Source organism: Polypterus senegalus, chromosome 1 (assembly GCF_016835505.1).
Source record: "Polypterus senegalus isolate Bchr_013 chromosome 1, ASM1683550v1, whole genome shotgun sequence".
NCBI lineage: Eukaryota > Metazoa > Chordata > Cladistia > Polypteriformes > Polypteridae > Polypterus > Polypterus senegalus.
This window is the reverse complement of record NC_053154.1, coordinates 193,743,560-193,766,186: the sequence shown is the minus strand read 5'-3', so window position 1 is coordinate 193,766,186 and position 22,627 is coordinate 193,743,560. Positions and strand designations below refer to the sequence as shown.

The 22,627-nt window shown below is 39.7% G+C and overlaps 1 protein-coding gene across 1 annotated transcript in view; it reads left to right on the top strand.

The window, feature by feature from the left end:
• The first annotated feature begins 1,897 nt into the window (after nucleotides 1-1,897).
• Nucleotides 1,898-22,627, top strand: part of p3h2 (prolyl 3-hydroxylase 2) — a 111,939-nt gene continuing 91,209 nt past the window's right edge. Inside the window, exon 1 of the mRNA XM_039765912.1 lies at nucleotides 1,898-2,695. Within this exon, the coding sequence (XP_039621846.1) occupies nucleotides 2,276-2,695 (420 nt within the window). The 5' untranslated portion in view covers nucleotides 1,898-2,275. The remainder of the gene's footprint in view (nucleotides 2,696-22,627) is intronic.

Here is a 22,627-nt window from a genome sequence, read left to right as displayed (position 1 = left end):
AAACTAGTTACATGTCTTTGGTTTGTCCAAAACCCACTTAAGCTAGTTAACTACATGCCTCTGGAGCTGGGCCAGCTACTGAGCCAACAAGTTTATTTCAAGGATAATGAGGAATTAAAGGTAAAGGAAATTTCAAAATGATTTGGTATGTTTTTTGTGTATCAATACAGAACTATTATAAAAATAGTATACATTATGTTAATGTCATTCACATTATTAATCTGCTGTATATAAGGTCTGTCCATCTGTCACACAATTACTCCTACTGGGGCTAGAACCTTCATCTTGAACTTAATCGAAAGTTTTTGATCTGACACGTTCTTGAAATTAAAAAAAAAAACTGAAATAGTGGGAAGCTCAGTGAAGTGAACTGTGGTCTAGTGTTTCCTATAGCAAAGAGATCAAGAAAGTGACCTGGCAGAAAGGAAAAGAAGAGCAGCATCAAGCAAACCACAGAAGCCTGTTACTTGAAGAACACTGTGATAGAAAGAAGAAGAAGAGCAGCAACATCTGCTGAGGATCAAGCACATCATTGAAGCTCATTACATACAAAGAACACAGTAATAGAAACAAGAAGAAGAAGAACAGCTCCATCTGCTGAGCAGATAGGAAATCACATCAGACAGTTAAGTGACAAAACACTGAGAAAGAATAAGTAAACAAGATGCTGAGACACACAATTAAGCAGCAAGAAATCCTGAATATACTGTAGTCTGATATGTTCTGGATATTGAAAACAAATTAAGTTGCACACCCACATTTTACCAATGTGCAGAAACATTTATTGTAATAAAAGTCTAATATGCTAAAGTCTGTTTGTCTGTCACACAACTGGGGCTAGAACCTTGATCTTGGTATCTTATCCAGGGTTGATTCTTGCCATGCTTTTGATGTTGTCACCACAAGATGTACAGATGTACTGGTGTTGCAATCGTGTAGTGGCACCAACATATGAGGGGAAAAAGCTGAACCAGAACAAAACCCACACACACAGAAGAAGAACTTGTAAACTCCATATAGACATCCCCAGGTATGATATTCAACATGCTGGATGTGTGAGGCATCAGTGTTATCCACTGTGTCACCACACCACACGTACTGTCTTAAGGATAATAATTCTTTAATGGCACTTTACTGGATTGTGTGGTTCCTTGTTGATCTATTGCATGACAAGGACCTATTTCATTCTGGGAAGGGTTCTTTACATATAAAACTGGTTCTTTGGCAAGAGCCCATTTAAAATCACAAAGCCATACTATTTTACAAATCTGTTATTATCTATTCTTTTTTTATGGAACCTGCTATGGATCGAAATGAAAAGTTGTTTCTTGAACATTCAAATGGAAGGTCCTTTTGGGAACCCAAAATAGTTCCCCTATATCATCACTCTGAAGAACCACGTTGGCACCTCAAATTTTAAGTGCAGTGGTAAAGCAAACTGTTGTGTCCTGCGTAAAGCCCAAATCGGACACATGTACAACTTTAAATTCCAGCCTCAGTAACATCGTTTTTATAGATTTGTTCTTATCTGAGCTTAGATCGTCACAGACCAACGGCTACTTATCCAAAGAGTGTACAGTAACTGTAACATGAGCTTGTGTCCCGTTTAAGCGACTTTATTCTCCAAGAAATGTGACATATACTGTGCTTATAACGCGATGTGCGTTATTCGGAGTCTAATGATAAAATATAGTTTGAATTAAAAATCGCGTGTTTAAACTGCAGCAATTATATTGACATCTTCAGTTCTTGACATGCATAATAGATATGCTGGTCTATATATGTTGCTCGCTTTCGAGATCATCCCTTAAGCAGCCCTATACTACTTATCCCATGCTGATAAAGAACAGGTAACATCGTAACTCTGGATGTCTTTTTTATATGAATGGATGCCTGGCAAACGTCTGTTTTTTTGCAGATAACTTGCTGGTAGCAAGCGGCCCGCGGTTATAAATATTTCTCTTAACTGATGCCAAGTTTTCCACAGAATAGCATGCGCTCAATCCGTCACCCTCTGCTGCAGTCTTCTCTGATCCAACTGGTCAGCATAACTGACCTGGCCTGCCGAAGAACTGGCGAGTGAGAGTGAGTGGATCTAAGCTGGACTCTCGGAGGGTGGTCAGCTGGGAGGAGACTTGCCCCCCTCTCCGGCGCTGCTCACTGCGGCTCCCACGCTGCGCAGCGGACCTTTTCCTGTCTTTGAGATCCGACGCTCCAGACGCGGTCTATCCTGCCTGCCTGCCCGCCTGTCTGTTATCTCCGCTCTCTAGACGTGATGTGCGCTGCGGACATGACTGCCTTCAGCTGGACGCTCGCTCTTCTGACGACTCTGCTGTGGCTTAGGACTGAAGCCCGCCTCGAGCCCTTCGACCTGCTCTATGATAACGGTGTCGAGGCTTTCTATAGCAGCGATTACGAGCGAGTCGTATTTTACATGGAGAAGGCGTTGAGCAGCTACTGGGAGCTCCGGCGAAGTCGCGTGGGCTGCACCCTGAGCTGTGAGGACCAGTACCCCTTCTCGAACACCACCTCGGACCTGCCCTTCTTTGATGTGGTACTTAGAAGGGCAGCGTGCTTAAATGAATGCCTGGACAGGAGGGTGGGAGCGCAGTCTGTGCACCGGGTCAGCGAGGATGTCATCCAGGACTTCAACAGGAGGACCCCCTACAACTTCCTGCAGCTCGCCTACTATAAGGTAAAAATAACTGAGCTCTCCTTTTGCATCCTCCCGGCGCGCCCACCTGAATATAAACGTCCATGGGATGATTTATTTATTAATTGAAAATAAAGTAAAATTTGAAAAGGAATTGACAGCGGATGTTTGTACAGCTTAAGGTGTAAAATTGATAGAGCAGTTACGAATTTAAGAATTTGACAAGAAGTTTCATAAAATCATAACGCAGTATGCACGTTTTATATGACTTGTAAATGTTTAGCGCTCGGTTTCTCAATTAACAGACGCCTGTCATAGAAACTATGCTTGGATAAAACGATTAACTGGTGGTGTTGGAATCTGTTACAAGCCATAATCTGTACAGTGTAATAACGGCAGCTGTCAGGAATGGAAACAAAATCGTAATGTGTGTATCTGCGTGTGTGGCTTGTGTGTGCGTGTGTGTGTCACAAAGTTAAATTATATCGGAATCCACCCACTTGAAATTCTACAGTATATCTGCGTGGGGACCTCAAATGTGAAGACGACTCAGTAAGATGTGAAAAACTGCATACAGACGATTATCGATTTTCGAGGTCATGTGTTCCTACGAATAAGCAAAGGGTCCTGATCCTTTTGTTATTCCATCTTTATACGGCATCCACCTCCTCTCGGAGTCCGCTGGATTTCTCTAGACTACCTCACGACGACTGCATGAAACTTAATTTATACCTCATTCCATGAGTGACTGACAAAGCAGATGATGCTTGGGGTTGTGAGGTACATGTTACGTTCAGCACTCTCTGCTTGAAGTCTAGCTATAGTTGGCACAAAATCTTAACCGAAGAAGGATCGAAGGACTGATGATAATAATGCCCACTGTTTACCGAATCCGCTTAACTCTTTTGTACTGTTTTACGCATCTGTATCGAGGTAACGATCGCCTTGAGTCAATAAGTTTAGGAGAGTGAAGCTAAATAGAAATAATACGTACAAAATGACTGAAGTAAATGTCGATGTTCATTTCTAAGCTTTTTGAGAAGCACTTGATACTGAAGCTTGGATTAGACTTTTAAAAAGTGTTCCTGTGTTCATCGCACCTGCTCAGATGTAGTTACTCGTTTGTGCGCCTGCGCATATAGAAGCGTACATCCTTAATGTATCGGAAGCTGAAAAATGTACAGTTACTTACGATAAATAAGCAGAAGCAAAATGAGCGATTGAACAAAAATGTCAATTTTGCAATGAAATTATAATGTGTATGTATACCAACACAAACGTATGTATGTATGTGTATATATGTGATATATATACATAATATGTATGTATACAGTATATGTGCATAATCAATGTCTTTAGCCCCAACTTTGCTCGGTTCCGAATTCTGTACGTGCTGCGCTTTGGAGCACGGAGTCTCGCTCCGCCCCCTTACCGAAGTCCACGCCTCCTAGTTTGATGACCACGTGCTGCGTGCGTTCAGCTTTTATCTTTCATTCAGCAATCAGCAATAGTCGTGAACGGCCCAAGGAGTTCAAACAAACGGTGAATGTACATTAACTTCTTTATTGCTTCCAGATTTTGAAAATACGTTGCGGTTTCCCAGTTCCTGCGCAGGAGTTATTCTTTTCCACGAGCTGATTTTTAATTCAAATAGATTGATTAATTCTATCTGACTATTTTTTTAATTTGCTTGGCTTAAAGATGGCCTATAAAGATAGTTTTGTCAAGTTTTAAATGAGAAAGATTCCAGCAAAACAGCAGCTCGTTAACTGCGAATTTTGTGCGGTTTAAAAACTTAGGAAAATCATGAAAACACACTTAAGAGTGTTGGTATTCATACACTGCAAAGGCTATATACCAATAACATATTTGCAAATTAGAAGAAGAGATACTAGTTTAAAAATCATAAGATAAACATTAAACCTAAAAAATCTGTAAGGGTTCAACTTGATTACAATCAACCAGTCATTCTTTACGATAATAGTATCTTTATATAGCAAATGTCATCCTAAAGTACATTTTATCCATTCGTCTTCTTTACTGTACCAGCCAAGCCACTTCAGGACTGCAGGGCACCAGAGGCAATCCGAGCATCACTGAGCATGGCACAAAGGACAGTCCTGGAGGAGGGTTTCTTAGAAATGTACACTCTCAAATGTTTACTGTAACTGGCAGCTGTGCTGTATATATGTCCAATATATTATATGTATTTATACATTCCATACAATATGTATGCGGAGTTGCCAGAAAAAATACAGTTAGAAGCACACTGCTTTTATCAGTAATAGTTCAGTAAATAATTAAAATCCTACCCTCATTAACATTAGATTAACTATTTTATCTTGTACGTATAAACCATTTTACAAATATTTCACAGTAATGTTTAAACATTGTTTTAATTTTGCCACAAAAGTTACAGCTAAACTGACTATTAGCAAGACCATTGACCTGTTTACATGCAGGCTTACATGTTTCAAACAACAAACTTCCACAATCTGATAGCAAATAAATTCTCTATAAACTACTCTCACCAGGGTGCTTTTATGATGTGGGAATGCAACAGGTTTTTGCACCTTATTGAAAACAACCTTACTGTGGGCAGTTTACCCTCAGCCCTCAGAAAAATGAAGTTTATTAACTGTTTTTAATTTCTTTCCAACTTTACATAGGTATTAGGATCTTCAGAAACCCTTCGTATCATTTTACCCCAAAAATGGGGATTTTTTTAGTATGTAAGTAAAATCACTTTATGAAAATATAGAGTTCTTTGCCTAGAAAAATACCTCAGAATATACGGAAACAGTTCTGAAAAATTACCTCATATGTGGAAACCTAACCAAACCTATTTCTCTCAAGTGGACAACATTCAAAAATAATATTTTTAGAGGAGAAAGTCTGTTCATTTTAAGTTAAATTAACTTAATACATCTGTGTATTGGGAAAATAGCCATACCATTTTTTTGAGTATCAAAAGGTGATAATTTGGGGGCAGAAAGTAACTTAAGGTTGCTGGATAAATACAACAGGACCCAAAATGTCTCTGTTTAAAGGAATACCACCTGCTAGCTTTGTTGCAATGGAAATTAAACATGTTAATATGACATCCAAGAGGCTTATTTCAATGTTGTTGGGAAGAGCTATGTAAAGACAGCAATTATGATAATTTTAAGTTCATTTAAAGTAGCGGTATAAATAAAAAAAAACCAATTCAATTTTTTGAATGTATCGAAAGTAGCACATTCTTCAGTATGTTAATCATACTGTTTCAGTACAACATCACTGTGACTCTATGGCAAAAGAACAATTATTGACAAAATGGTGAACATTGAAAAAAAATACATTATACTGGTAAGCAAAATGCTCCAAAAATGTAAACTTACATGCATTTATCTGTTTAAAAACATGTGTTAAACATTAAGCACCCCTTCACTGCCCACAAGAAAAAATCCAATGCCAGTGTCATCTTTCAGACCCTTTTAAACACATTAGTCTTCTGCTTGTAAAACAAGTATCTGCATATTTTTTGTCAAATTGTTTTCGCTCTTCAGTATTTCATGACATGTTGGTTAGTGCCACTATGTAATGGATCCAAAATTCTCGATTCAAATTTCATGTTGATTGCTGTCAGTGTGGAATTTGCACATTCTCCCCGGTTCTGTTTAGGTTTTCACCCATCTCCCCAGAGATGTACAGGTCAGGTTAATTGGTGAATTTTAAGTGGTCCAGTGTGAACGTAGGTATGTTCATGAGTGGGCCCTGTGATGGATGGACTGCCACCCTGTCCAGGACTATTTCCTTCTTGCCTCCAGTTTGTACTGGAATAGGTTCTGACCACTTGTCCAAGAAACTGGATTAATTGGGTTTGAAAATGCAGAATGAAAAAAAAATGTAATCTTTATTTATATTTAGTCATTTTACACTAACTTTTGTCTTCTTGATTATTTTTAAGAATGTTAGGATTTTGATTTTTTTGTCAGTGTCACATTAGTGGCAACAAACAGACCAGTAATTTTGACATTATACTACTTGACTTGACACGGTTGTTCCTTGGAGAACAGGTTAACTTCAACAGCTGCAGTTACCGAATATGCAGCCTTTGAGGTTGTCAAATGAAACAAGCAGGAATTGTAGGGGATAACTGATTATACAACGTCCTCGCAGTTCTATGTCTTTTATAATACTGCAAATTTATTATGAGATTACCTCATCTTCGAAGGCATTTAAATCCTTAAGTGTCTAAACTGCAAAATAGACAATAACTTTTGTTCGAAACTTCACACGGACACATAAAAGTTAGCTAAAACTGCTGATCATAACATCAGCAATCAAATCAAGCCATTTGGATTTTGATGTAATGAGTCACAGAGTGTGACGTCTCTGGGGAGTGCAGCACTACTTGACTGATGGCCACTGGCATGCCATGACTGTCTGCGGCTTGCTTTGATTTTCTTACAATTACGTAAATGAAGGATATGACTGAAAATTGTTGGAAAAGTCATGTATTTTTTACAGTGGCCTCTCAATGAGATAATATTTTCGAAAAGAAACTGTGGCAACCTGAATACCATAATGAAATTCTCACATTGATAACTTTTTCTTAGAGTTGTCTCCAGAGCTTAATTCCTAGTGTTCTTCCTCATGCCCTCCTTCACCAGCTATTCATTGAGCTTAATAATTTTTAAAATACACCCAAGTTTGGTTCCTAATGCCCCTGGGAGAGGTTCCTGCCAACCCCCCACCCACGATCCTATAGATGAGTAGAGTGATTGAAAATCAATGGATGCTTGGTTTTCCTGTTATAAAATACTGCAGTGGGTTCCTCGCTTTGTCTTTTTAATCCGGGTGTCAAATAATATAAATTGTGCTAAGGATTTCTGAGTTTGAGTAATCTGCCCGTGATACCCTTTGAAACACATGTTTTTAAGTTTTTGCTGTATTACATTTTATTAGGTTATAAGAAAGACATCTGCTATAGTAGACGCTCACACAGTACATTTGTGATCTGCCGAGCTTTGAGCAGCTTAATGAATGACCAGCGTCTGTGAGAGTAAAAGTATAAGCTACTTTGATCTGACAGGATAGGATGAGACTTCAAGCGGGTAAAGTTGCAGGAGTGCAATATGGGATAGGATCAGCGTTCTAAATCTTCTGAAGACTTGCCATCCAGGTGCAGTGTTCCTGGTAGTTGTTTTTTTTTTTCTTTCTTTTTTTATAAGCTGTGTTTATATGATTGAGTGTTTGTTGTTTAGATCACTTGTCTGTGTGAAATGTGATAGCTGACTGAACCATTGCATCGCATGAGATTCTTTTTGTATTACAAAGCCATGTTCTACCGGCCAGGACATGTTTACTGCCGTGACCAGAGCTAGATGTTTGCTTTGAATTGCACGCTTGAGTCGCATTTGCTTTTACAGTGGGTTGCTTGTGTGGCTCGTCAAGGTCAAGGGTACTTCAGATGAAAAAGGGGCAGAGTTAGTTGCTCAGATTCATCGACCTGAACATGGTGCTCCTAAAAGCTTCCTGTAGCCATGAGATGTGATGGAGATCTGCACAATACCTCCAAACTTTTAGTGGCATGCAGGGCTCGGCTTACAGTCCATTGGCATGTAACAACCACACATAATCCTAAAGCCTCAATTGAATATAACAAAGCACTTATCATAGCTGTTGAGATTTTTTATTTCATTTGCTGGATATAGAGGCTAGCTTGTTTTCTTTATACATGGTTTTCCAACTGTCCTGGCAGAGGAAGAACAGGTCAAGATAGGTTGTTATCTGGAATCATTAATATTTAGAGGTGTTATCAAACGCATCTGAGGTTAAAGTGGTTAGCAGTACGGTGTTACTCCGTTTGAATGTGTCCTGATGTAACTTGTAAAATGCTGTGATTAGTTTCCTAAATATTGTCGAGTTCCATTGGCAAGGCTTACCATTTATTTCCTTCTGAAATTGTTTTTTTCTGCCATTTCAGAGTTTTTCATGCTCAAATTCATTTGTAACAAGTAAATTGAAAGCCTTACTGTATATGCTTTTTATTTCAGTCTACACACAATCATCCACCCACTGTGGAAACTCACTTAAATCAAGTTTGGGATCATGGAGTGTGAGAGCGTATCACAGCAGCACAGGCTGCAAAGCAAGAAGCAGCTCTGCACAATGCACCATTCTGTGAAGGAATTCGCTCATATACTGTATGTGCATCCCTTTAGTGTCATCAGTACATCGGATCTGCACATCTTTGGGATATGGGAGGAAAACCTGAGGAAAAACAAATACAGACAAGGGACACTATACAGTACAGACTCCACACACACAGGGGAATAAGTGAGGATTTGAACCCAGAGCTTGAGCTTGACGTTTACAGTTTCCCACTATACAGAATAAATATAAAACAAATTGCAAGGATCCACTAGTGTGAGATAGATAAATAGATAAAGATCAAGAAATATTGTAACAAACAATAGAAAGAACCTTCTTCAAACAAACACAAAGAATTATAAAAAAAAAAGTTCTGGTCTGGCTTAAGGTAAAAGTACAGTTCCAGTGAGGCATCACACAGTCGTATTATAGTTTGTATAAAGGAGCACCAGCAGGGTTTCTTGACATTGGCTGAAAGTCCTCAGTGTTAGTGTGTCAGAAAGAGGATGTGCAGCATTGTTGATAATGCCACTCAGTTTTGTTTTAATTCACTGCTTTGCTATGACCTCCAAAGGGTCCAGAGCGTGTCCTGTAACTGAGCCTGCCCTTTAAATTAGCTTGTTCATTCGATGGGCCTCTCTGGAAGTGAAGTTACCAGCCCAGCACACCATAGCGTAGAAGATCACACTGGTCATCACAGTATTGTCTAAAGATGTGAAGGATGTCACTACAGTAATACAGTCTCCTATGGAAAAAGAGTTTGCTCTCCTTTTTCTTATACAATTCCTCAGTGTTTTCAGATTATTCCAGCTTGTCACTGAGGTGGACCTCCATGTACTTGTAGCAGTACTTCAGCTCCACATCCACTTACTAAATAGTGACTGGGTATTGAGGCTCTTTGGTACAGTGACTGGTTTTAATTGAACACTATTCCTCATTCACATAAATGACCAAAACCTCTCCTGCCCTTTTTCCACATTGCATTTAACTGATTCTGTACTTTTCTCTCCAGATGTCACAACTCTCTGAGTGGACTTTGAACTTTTCACAATTAATTCTGAAGCATATCAATTCCCTTGTCTGTTTCATGTCCCTCAACTCTTCAAGAATGAAGACAGACATTTTTTTTTTCCAGTAGGGCAATGGTGTTAGTCCAGCTGAGATTTTGGACTGATTGTGATCAGTAACACTATTGTATTGGTGACAGCTTTCAGATTGTATTGATTTTTCAATGATGCCAGTTGGCATGTGATTCCACAGTAAGTTCTTTATGCAGGTGATGTTCAAAACCAAGGTTGTGTAGTGACTCCACTTTGTCAGATCTCCATCCTTATTCTTGTACGCGTCTTGTCATTAATGTTAGTCACTGCAGTTACTGTATCACATTGTCTCTGTCAACAGATCTAATGAAGCTTTACTTTATTTCTTTTTTTTTATTTTATTGATTTTATTAAAATCACACATCATACCATACAAATAAATCAATTTTTACAAACATAAGATCGAAAACAAATCAACCCCCATCCCTGAGAAAGAGAGCTAAGTAAGCAGGGTAAAACTTAAAACTAGTAAAAAGAAGTAAATATATGAATTAATAAGTGAATAATGATAAATAGAGAAATCCTCAGTGCTTTAAAAGTTTATTCTAAAATGTTATTGATTAGATCCTGCCAGGTTCTGAAAAGGTTCTGCACAGATCCTCTAAGTGTGAATTTTATTTTTTCCAGTTTCAAATGGTATATAACATCAGTTACCCACTGACTTAAAATAGGAGAGTTAGGATTCTTCCAGTTGAGCAAAATAAGTCTGCGTGTCATTAGTGTAGTAAAGGCAATTACAGTTTGTTTCTCCTTCTCCACTTTAAGCCCATCTGGGAGTACACCAAACACAGCTGTTAATGGGTTAGGAGGGATTGTGACACCAAGGCTGTCTGATAGGCATTTAAAGATTTTGGTCCAGAATGATGTTAACCCGGTGCAGATCCAGAACATGTGACCCAGTGAGGCTGGGACTTGATTGCAACGTTTGCAGGTTGGATCTTGCCCTGGAAACATTTTGGACAATTTTAAGCGAGACAGATGTGCTCGATATATAATTTTGAGTTGAATAATTGTATGCTTTGTGCATATGGAGCTCTAGTGAATTCTCTGCAGTGCAACTTTCCACTCCTTTTCTGAAATATTGAGTGAGAGATCCTTTTCCCACTGTCCTCTTGGATCTTTGAAAGGGAGGGACTGTAAAATGGTTTTATATATTGCAGAAATGCTGCCTGAGTCCTTGAAACTGATCAATATTTTTTCCGGCATAGAGGTTGGTGGGAGGTGAGGAAAACTGGGCAGGTTCTGTTTAACAAAGTTTCTGATTTGAAGGTAGTGAAAGAAATGTGTTGCTGGGAAGTTAAATTTGGAATGTTATTGTTTGTAGGCTGCGTTACTTTATTTCAATGTATATTGCAGGGCTGAAGTAGGAACTTCGAGGGACTCCATTCAAAGTCAGCATTTATGGGGCTTTGTCGTCTTTGGTACTTGAGTTCTACCATTTCAGCATGCAGTTGCAGAAGGAATTACTCAGGCCCAAATCTCCAGTCAAGACCAATAGAGGACGGTTGTACTAAAAAGCAGAGCTGTAGTCAGAGCTGACCAGCATCATAACATAGGTGCTTCACTTACCAAGGTGTCTTCTATAAAGTGTAGGCCCAGAGAGATGGCATCATCCACTGACCTGATAATTTTACAAGGTGTGTAAACTGAATTTGAACTTAAGAGCCATGATTAGTGCTGTTGATATGAGCCTTTGAAAATCTTTACAAGCATGTTATAGCTACAGTGCATCTGGCAGGTAATCACTTGGGCATGTTACTTTAGTTCACTTGGGCCATCACAAATACGTGATATTTTGGCAAATATAATACTGTGACAACTAGAGACTGAATATGTGCGAAGACTAGAGTTTTGAACATGGTGGGTGAAACAATGTCTGGCACAGCTGTTGCTTTTTATGTGCATACTTTAAGTTCATTGAGTAGTAGCTCTGAACCTTCTGGACATAAAATGAAAGCTGAAGCCAAGTATTTCTTTATCACCTTCAAAAGAAAACGTAAATCAAGTTGACACTGTTGGACTATTCCTTTTCCTTTGGATACAGTATTTGTGTGCTGGCAGGTTAAATCACCTAATTAAGTCTATGTAGTATGTACAACATCTAAAAAGAAAATGTTCTAGAATGGTGTTTTTTTGAAAAAAAAAAACACTAAAAGAAAGTAGTAGAGTAGTGTAATGTGAGGAGTACCACACATTAACTACATAATAAAAATGCTGACAAATTTAGTTGAAAAGTAAAGGGGGTCCAGAAAATAAATCTTTTCACTGAAAGATGCATGCCGAGCAAGTGGTGAGATTGCACACATGTGCCTCATTTTTTCTACTCCAGCTCTTTAACTTTTGTTTGCAGTATGTTTTTTTCTTTGAAAGGTCATCCATCCTCAGGCCTGCTTGATTTAGCTCAGGACCGCTGGGGATAGCGCCTGTCCTGTCAGCATTAGGTGAAAAGCAAACACACAGAAGGGGACAGATGCTAGTCTATCACAGGGTGCATTCAAACAACCCTTTTGGGGGCTGTGAGATCAAAGAAAGGATCATCAAATATAGAAAGGGTTGGGGTGTCATCCGGAAACCTCATTTGATGATGTGGAATAGAAAGTAAAAGAAAAATGCGCACACATTTGCAAAAACACAGAATGAGAAGGCTGAGGGTTGCATCTGTCTTCCTCAAGTGCTGCTCCTCAGATGAACTGCCAGTTGCAGTGGCTTCAAGATCTTTGCAGTGCCAGAGCAAGGCTTCATGATAGAAGTTGATAGAAGCTGGTCACTCGTCATTTGGCTGGTGAGTCTCTGAACTGCAGATGTAACAGAAGATGGTGTTAGTGACAGCACCCCCTCTCTGCTTGGGGTGGTATTGCATACCTTTCGGAAGCCTGAAAATGTCCCCTAAGTGCCCATGCTGGGCAAGGGACATTTTTGAGCTTCAATTTATAATATGGCAGGTAGCTCCATGCAGTCATGAGAACTCCACACAGCCTGTGATTCAATCCTAGTGTCATGGGAGCTGTGAGGCATCAATATTAACAAATGCCACATCACGTCCCCATCAAAGCTCAATGTAATATGTTGTTTTCCGTTTGTAATATTACTTTTTATAGTAATATTAAGACAGTAATTATAGGAGAGCAGTCATTATGAAATGTGCTATTTAAGTTAAATTATTAATAGCATTTTCGGTTTATGAAATGTCACAGTTCTATGACCTTATTTGAAACTTTTCATAGAAATTCAACTTTTAAAAGCTTGAAAAAGTAAATTGTTTTTAATTTTGCCCTTCAAAAATGTATAATTCAAGAGAAGGAAAGTGAACGGTGTGGTTTGATAGTAAGGACAAAAGCAAAGTATGGCAAAGACTTGTTCAGAGAGTGGATTTGGTTTCCAGAATTTCTTTGTGTCTTTCAGTTGAACAATAAGCCACTTGTAATTGGATTGTAAAAAGGAGTCTGGAAAGACTCAGTCTGAGCCCCCATCCCATTTTCTTACATTAAGCTTTTTCTGTTTTATTACACACTGCAGGCACCTTGTCTTTTCAGTAGGCTGTTTGCGGGGAATGGAAAAAATGACATCGCTTTTAAACAAAAATGAAAAAGGTTTCAGTGTTACAGCTGAAATGATGAAACCTAAACAGAGTCACAGTGGTAAGACCATGGAGGAAAAATCTAATTAAAGCATTGGGGAAAGTACTGTAGCTTGAAAAAAAACGCTACTGTGCTGTAATTCCTTATTTGTGTCTCGTGTGAAAGTGATGGATATTTAATCTGAGCTGCAGCGGAGTCACCAGAAAAAAGAACTGGATGTGGAGTGCTTTGATCATTCCTAAAGAGTGATTTGAACCATGAGGTACAAAGCACCTTTAGCAAAATCAGTCTTGGTTTTTTATACCATCGTTCATAGTGAATGACCTAACAACGCCCTTTACAAATATGTTTGACTAGGCATAGCATATGAGAACTTATTTTTAAAATCTCAACACAAATACCAAAGGAGATGGGTAACTGATTGTAGATTGATGGCCGGGAAGCCATTAAAGAAGGATGCATATCATGGCCAAGATGTATTTCTAATCCCTTTCCCATTCGAGGAGGGGAGACTGCCTGCCAAGAACAGTTCATCTCCCATTATGGCTGTGCTTCCCTGGCATGGCTCCAGTTTGGACAGGGTTTCGTTAGAGTTGAAGTTTGGGAGGGCAGCCCTCTTGAGGTTACTGGGTATCACCAAATGGTGCCGCCGGAAGAGGACAGTTTTATGGAAGTTTGGTCTGAGCCGGTTGCTACGTTGTGGCACCAGAAATACTCCCAGGACCAGCATCAAAGGAGCTCCCTTAACTGGGAATCAGAGTCTTGAGAAGAGGAGGGCAAAGCTTGCCTAGGAGGAGAAGAATTGTGTTTTGAAATAAAGTCTATAAAAGTACTGTCTAAATGAAAGGTCAGTTGAACCCACGCCTGTTGTCTGTTCAGCTGTGTCTGGGCTCTGTTACGTCTTCTACAGGTCACGTTGTCATGAAAGCTTCAGCGGCTGGAGATCAGTTAAACAAATACTTATTCATAGCTGCACCTAAACTCACTTGCCAGGCCAAATAAGAAAATGTGAAGCAACCAAGAAAAAAGATTGCAGACAGAAGGAGATGGTGCTCACTCCATGAGGACGGTGATTACTATGCTGTAGGTAACAGTCCTACCAATACTTATTTAAGTGGAATACATTTTCTAGCTTGCATATCCAAATCAGTGCTGGTGCCTAATTCTAGCAGCTCTGTAAGCAAAGTGGAAATCTGTCCTGGGTGGGCTGCCAGTCCATGGCTGGGTATACTTGTGCACAACTTAATATGTATGTGTTTGGGGGTTTGGGCAGAAGACCAGAATAGGAAAACCCTGTAGATCCTAGAAGATACCAAAGGCTCCATGCAGACAATCCACCAGCTATGGATATGAGCAGTGGCATTTATTGTGGTGTGGTGGCAGTTTTCAATGCTGTGCCACTTTATTATTAGTATTATGTTGTCATTTATTTCCTATACAATGCATATTTTGTGGTTGTGGTGAGGTGGCATTGCTAACTTCTGTGCCCCCATGCTGCTTGTAGGCGGCTGATCTCTTGGTAGCCCAATGACTTCAGTGTTATAAGCTAGTCAGACTTGGGCAGAAGGGTATTGTGGTGTTGATAAGGTATGTAAATAATGAAAGCTCAGTTATTGTAAAAAGTATTGTAAAAGTGAATCTTATTTTATACATCTGGGTGTCTTCAATAGTTCAAATCATGAGAGACCTTTTTAAGTCATTGCCACAGCTGTTGGGTTGTTTTTATAATAGTTCTGTCGTCTTGTAAACTTTGTATCAAAACTGTTTGATTAAACTGCATTCTGATCTGTTTTGCTGGCATTTCTTACTTCAGTTTCCTGGCATCCTTGACTGTGTCTCATGAGTCTTCTTATCTTTATTGCCTTTCTGTTTGGTTTCGTGTAAACATTGGCCTTTTGCCTTGTTTAACACCTTATATTTTTTCATTTTTTTAAGTTCTGTTTTATTCTTCTTAAGTCTCGCTATGTTAAAATGATTTTTGACTCCATTGCTTCCCCATCCCAACCAAGTAGGCATTCGTTTGAAAGATGACTTTAAACTGACCTTCTTGTGTCTGTGTGTGTAGGGGTGGAAAGTGTGTCCTTTGCATTGACCTGTCGTCTACTGTGTAGTTGGATTTTGTTTTGTACCTAATGGTACTAGTCCAGACGGTGGCCCATGCCACTCTGTGTTTGAATATAAGATGGATGAATTGAACCATCCCATTTTTCACTGTCATTTTAATGTCCACCATATTCCAGTCCTTGCTGGATGCTAGAACTGAAGGACACACTCTTTGAGGCAGCCAAAGTTTAGTCAGACATCTTCTGTAGATGGCAAATCTGTACTGTAAAAGCAGTTGCTTCTATTATACACAATATTTAGCTGTTGTAAAATTTCAGGATATGTTACAGCTTTTTACACATATCTTTTACAGATTGAGCACAGGCAGATATAGTGACTTGATGACACAGTCACAGGTAGGCCACCAATGCCTTACTATACCAATTTGTGGTGAAGCGTGCCAGGGGTGTTTAGTGGATTAGTGCAGGTACATCCTTCCTCCATCCATTTTCTAACCCGCTGAATCCGAATACAGGGTCACGGGGGTCTGCTGGAGCCAATCCCAGCCAACACAGGGCACAAGGCAGGAACCAATCCCGGTCAGGGTGCCAACCCACTAGTGCAGGTACAGATAGTTTTAAATCTAATGTGGCTTAGATGTCCCAATGAGAGGCTGCAGAGCACTTAATGGAGGAATGGACTGATCATGCATTTGTGTGCAGAAGACTGATTATCTCAGCCATCTGTCACTGAGGATTTATCTATCTATCTATCTATCTATCTATCTATCTATCTATCTATCTATCTATCTATCTATCATGTATATAGTACCAGCCATTTTTGTTGCTTAGCATTACAAAATTTGAACTAAATTATGGAAATTGAATATTCCTTAAATGTATTATGTATGATATGTTAACTTGTAAATGTTGTACTTGAACATTTACATGGTCTACACTGGGATTGTGCAAACATATTTTATATATTTAGAAATAAATTTATATCTACACTATTTAATATATTTGACTGTTTGCCACCTAATTGTACTTTTTCTTTTGGGTCTACTGGCCACTTTGCACATTTAAAAAGACTCAGGCAGGCTGATGATGCATTCCCAAGCTGGACATGCTATTATTTCCTTTATGATTTTGAATTAGAATTAGAAATGAGTGTGACTTTAAAAAAAACTGGGAGTGGCAGATCAGATGTTTTAGGATTATCCAACTCCAAAAGCCCAGTTACTCAGTGCTGTCCTGAATGTGGTGTGATTGTGTGACTGGGTGTTGGCTTCCAAAAGATGTCAGTCATCCTGACATGTCCTGGTTGGTGTCTTCAAAAGTTACTCACTTTGCATCTCCAAGTCACTTTTGTAGAGTAACCTTGCTGTCAGTGTGCGAGCTGCCACCATAAACATGGCTACACGTCTTGTCTGTTTTCACCACAGAAGAACAGGGAGTGGCAATTTTTGTCATTAGTCATCTAAGTACTTTAAGTAGCAGAAATTCACACTTGTTTATGCTTTCAGGATAAAGACAATGTCTTACCTTGCAGAGGTGCATAAGAGAAATTAGAAGTGTTCAAGAAAGTTGGACAAGTATGTGGTAGGCAGAGTGCTTGTAACTGGCATCAGAATGAACAACCACTGAGAAGCAGGAAGACAAGGCTGGTGATAATTTTTATGGACAGAAGAGTAATGTTACAGGGAATGACATGACAGCTTGCAGAGGCCATTGATTTGTAGGTGAGGACGAGGTGGTAAAGCTTTGCAAAACTGGCTTGGCACTCTCCAAAAAAAAATTAAAATAAATAAATAAAGGTGTGGAGACTTTTTGAAGAACCCTCATATTAACATTTCTGACATTATAATTAGGAATGTGTTTCCTTTAATATTATGTATAAAGTGCATTTTTGGTTCTGAGGTTTGTTGTTAATTTTCCAGATCACACTTTCAGTAGTTTATACATTCATAAATTATAGTGTAACTAATGTGTATTTCCAAAAAAGTATATTTTCCACATTCATGCCTCGCCAGGAAAAATATTTGACTACCAAAAATATAAACATATTTTTCTAGCATATAATGTGTTACTTTATTCAGAGGGGTATACCGGATAGTGTTGTGGCACTCACAGCATTCGGACTCCGATTTAGCTTTTCATTGGGGTATCCTCTACTTACGTGTGTGTCCAATTTGAGTTGTGTTGTTTGTGTGGTTTAATTTCAGAGTTTCTAGTTTCATCCCACAGTCTAAAGACATGTGATCCCTTAAAGATGGGGTGCTGCTCTTGACTGGCCTGGTGTTTGTGTGCACATGAAGGTCTTTGGGGACTGATGCTGTACCTCCAGAAATGTTTATTGCTGGAATAGGTGACAACTTCTTCTGAACCTCTTCACACAAAAAAATGAGCTTGCTAAAATGAATGGACATGTACAGTGGTCCCATGACCATATACATGTTATAAATGATTTGTTCTGAGCTGAATAGACACCTAGACCTTATACTATCAGGTCCTCAAATCATAACTGATCAAGTTTTAGCATTATAAGTTATTCCTTGTAGTTTCTAACCATATGGAGGCCTTTTTGGTGGTTTTGGTGAATTTCCTCTTAAGAGATTCTTAGAAGTCATAGCCCGTACAGAGTAATTGCCCAGCAAATCTTTTGCAGTCCACTTCAAACAGCCTTCTAATACTGTCCACCATGCTGGGTTATCAAATCTGTATATCTGGCTAACTTTCTTCCTTCACCTGGTTTTGGTCATTTCTGATTTTTGGCTGTTATCTAGTCTAAGAGTGGTTGGAAATATATGTTGCCTTCCTTCTGCTGTCAGTCTTGTGCCCTGATATGGAGGCCTGATAGGCACGCATATACTGATAAATAATCTGGGACGTTGGAACGATCAGCCAGTGTGGTTTAGGCATTTGATGGCTGATGCTATTATGGCATTTCATCTTTACAGTGCATTATGAACTTATTAATTGTGTTACTGTGTTAGCACTGAACCCTGAGCAAATCTGACTTAACGGGATGGTGGCACAAAAGAGCACCAGAGGAGGAAAGGCAAGACTGTTATAACAGTTGTTTTGGTTGCAGTCAGCTTGTAACATTTAAATTCAGACTGTATCCATTTATGACATCATGAGTGGCGATACAGCATGATGGAGTAGATTTGTAAGCACCAAGGTCTAATGAGGAGTCTTTAAATTGAGCTGGAGATTCTGCAAGAAACAGTTCATCAAACTGTAAGGCGTTGGTGGGCATCCACGAAAGGCTTACATTGAGATGGACTGTGTAGTGGTTTATCTCTCCCATGTAGTATTGATCTTCATATAGAGCTGGGTATCTGGAATATGATGTGCTGCATGTAAATCTGAAATCACAATAAGACACTTGATAGGAAAGATCAGAGAGCTCGAATCAGAAGTAAACATGGCAGGCTGCATGTGTCTAGAGATGTTGCGACAAATCCAGAATTTGGCACAATCAGACATAATCCTGTTGGTGCACAGGTCAACTTAAGTGGTCATTTTGCAATGCAGAGTGGGGATTATGTTTTGGCAATGTTGCTTTACATATCCAGGGATGTCAATTCATTTGTCCCCTTGCTGACTGCCTGTGTGCAGTTTATCTATTATCTGTGTTTCTCTGGATCCTTCCAGCTTTCTGCCACATCCTAAAGCAATCTAACGTGGCTGGATAGGATAGATATATCCAGGGTCCATTCCTACCTTGATTTTGATGCTGGTTAGGCTTCAGCTCTGGATCTATAAGGTCATTTAATGGGAAAACCTAGCTTAGAAAATTAATTAATGGGTAGAAAACAGCCATATTGTTAATATTTTGAAACATCTGAGATAACATATTATAGGGGAGGAGTGTGAACATGCCTAGCGATTATTTACAGCCCCATCCATTGCTGCTTCCCACTGGAATAGGCCTAGGCCTCCACAATCCTAAATTGGATTAAGGGAGATCTGAAAATAGAAGGATGGATATTTCTGAAATTGCTGTCCAGGACCAAATACGGATTACATTTTCGTGTTGTGTGCTAATCTCCTAATTTGCAATGGGTGCAATTACAACAGTCTGAGCAAATTTTAGTTAACAGGACTGTCACACGTCTTCTGGCCAAAATGGTGCCAAATGTTCTTTATTTGTTTATGTAGTCAATCCTCACTCTTATGTCTGAGTGCGACATTTGCCCATATGTACGTATGAGACACACACACACACACACTGCTTGTCTGTTGAAGAGAAAGTTTGCTCCGGCACATCCGTAGAAAGCCTGCAGCCGCTTTTAATTTTGCTAATCCAGATATGGAGACAATTAAGATATTTGGCCATCCAGATGCCATGCCGACCCAGAAACTATTTGAATGTCCAGTGGAGTTTAGAAGTAGCACTCAATCAAAATCCAAAGAAAGGCTTTCACGGTGAGCTGTAAACTGATGTCTCTGGCTCGTAGACAGCCTGCCTCACATGCAGAATGTTGTTTCATGCTGCTTAAGAGATTGTTACTCAGGCGGTTGTGAAATGCCATTCTTTTACAGGGCAGAGTTCACTGAAAGGAACGACTGAGCTGCACAAGTGGCTCCACTCTGCACCCCATGCCACACTTCCCTGAAATGCAGTTTGAAAAAATCTGTAAAGCACCTTTCACCAATAAAACAGTTAGGTTTAGGATAGTGGGTGCTGCTCTTAGTCAATTACGGTAATATAAAATAACTTTAAGAAATTCTGTCTTTGGTCATAAAAAGACTTATAAAGTACTCCTGACAACATGTGAGTAGGAGCTACCAAAGTGCACCTGTTAGTCACTTACTACTACAGTACAGAACAGGACCGCAACAAAGGCTTTGTTGGTGGTACGTACACTATATGGACAAACGTATTGGGAAGCCTGACCATTACACCAACAGGGACTTTAATGACTTTGCATTCAAACACATAGACTTTAATGTGAAGTTGCCCCCTCCCCCTTGCAGCTATAACAGCTTCCACTCTTCTTGGAAGGCTTTCCACAAGATTTTGGTGTGTTTCTATGAGAATTTGTGCCCATTAATTCAGTAGAGCATTTATGAAGTCAGGCACTAATGTTGGATTAGAAGGTCTGTCTTGCATGGCTTACAATCTCCATTCCAGTCCATCCCAGATGTGTTCAAAAGGGTTGAGGTCAGGTCTCTGTGCAGGCCAGTCAAGTTCTCCCACACCAAACTCATTCAACCATATCTCTATTGATCTTGCTTTGTGTGTACAGTCATACTGGAATAGAAAAGGGCCTTCCCCAAACTGTTTCGATAAAGATGGAAGCATAGCGTTGTCCAAAGGGTCTTGGTATGCTGAAGCATTAAGATTGCCCTTCACTGGAAGTAACCCTGAAAAACAGCCCTACACCATTGTCCCACTGCCGCCAAACTTCACAGTTGGCACAATGCAGTCGGGCAGGTAATGTACTCCCAGTATCCACCCATACTCGCTCATCTTAATACCAAACAGTGAAGCGTGATTCATCACTCCATAGAACACATTTACACCATTCCATCTGACTCTTGGGATTGGACTTGGTGATGTGAGGCTTGCATGCAGCTGCTCAGCTATGGAAAACCATTCCATGAAGCTCCCGCTGCACAGTTTTTGTGCTTACATTAATGCCAATTGAAGTCTGGAACTCTTCAGCTATGGAATCAGCAGAGCGTTGTCGACTTTTGTGCACCATGTACCTTAACAGTTGTTGAACCTGCTCTGTGACTTGATATGGTCTTCCACTTCGTGGCTGAGTTGCTGTTGTTCCTAAACGCTTCCACTTTCCAATAATACCATTTACAGTTGACCGTGGAATATCCAGCAGGCAAAAAATTTCACTAACCATCTTATTGAAGCTGTGGTGGGCTGGCGCCCTGCCCAGGGTTTGTTTCCTGCCTTGCACCCTGCGTTGGCTTGAATTGGCTCCAGCAGACCCCCGTGACCCTGTAGTTAGGATATAACAGGTTGGATAATGGATGGATGGATGAATGGATCTTATTGAAAGGGTGGCATTCCTATCACAGCACCATGCGTGAAGTTACTGAGCTCTTCACAACGACCCATTTTGTTTCACAAATGTTTGTAAATGGAGACTGTATACCTGTGACAATGGGTCTAATTGAAACACCTGAATTCAATAATTAAGAGGTGTGTCTCAATACTTTTCCCCATATAGTGTAGCTATAAGTGACTAATAATGGCTGCACTACAGAAAACCCTTAAATTCCTAATGTGTTGAGTTTAAGAGAAACAAAATGATGAAGCAGCTGGAACTGGTATGATATTTATAAAAGAAGCTTTTAGATCTCTATGATGCCAATATGATCGACTGTACTCTGTGGTGGGCTGGTGCCCCATTTAACACTCCTCGCGTCCATTGATAGGCTCAGTTTGTGATCTTGTATTGAAATTTTCAGGTATAAAAATTAAATGAATGATTTAGTTCTATTCAATAAATCATTACAAAGTAAAAATGAAATATGCAGCTCCAAGGGCAGCAGTAGGTTAATTTAATGTAAGGGCAACAAGGCTCAACGGGCAAAAAAAAGCAGGTTAACAGGTATGTGAATAAGAACAGAAGTGGCAGCGGCTCGAGATTTTGCAGTGCTGCCTTTGGCTTGGCCGACGTCTTATTTTTAGCAAATATTTAATTTTCCTGTAGTTGCTGCTTTTTTTTTAATGCAGTTGATGAAAAGCACCTTGTAAATTCCTGAAAGACAAACATTATCAGAGGGCTGAATGGAAACCAGTGAATCCGTCATGCTGACCGATAACCGCAGCCAGGGGCCTTAGCCGGACCTAAGTGCCGCTTTCTTTATGTGATATTTCATCTCCTGTCATCTGAGATTAGAGGTTTAACCCAGTGGACTCACAGCCACCATGCTATTAACTTCATGATTCACTCCTGGCTGAAACTATTTGCTTTTTGAGCCCTCTATAGTCAGTTGGAGTGGAGATCCCAACACAAAGACAAAGCAATAGTGGATCTGCATAGTTACCTTTAATGTGTGACAGTAAAGACCACATGCTTCAGTCATGTGTGTTCTGATCTCTCTCTAGAAGCTGTAAGCCTATGGTCATTGGTCAGATCA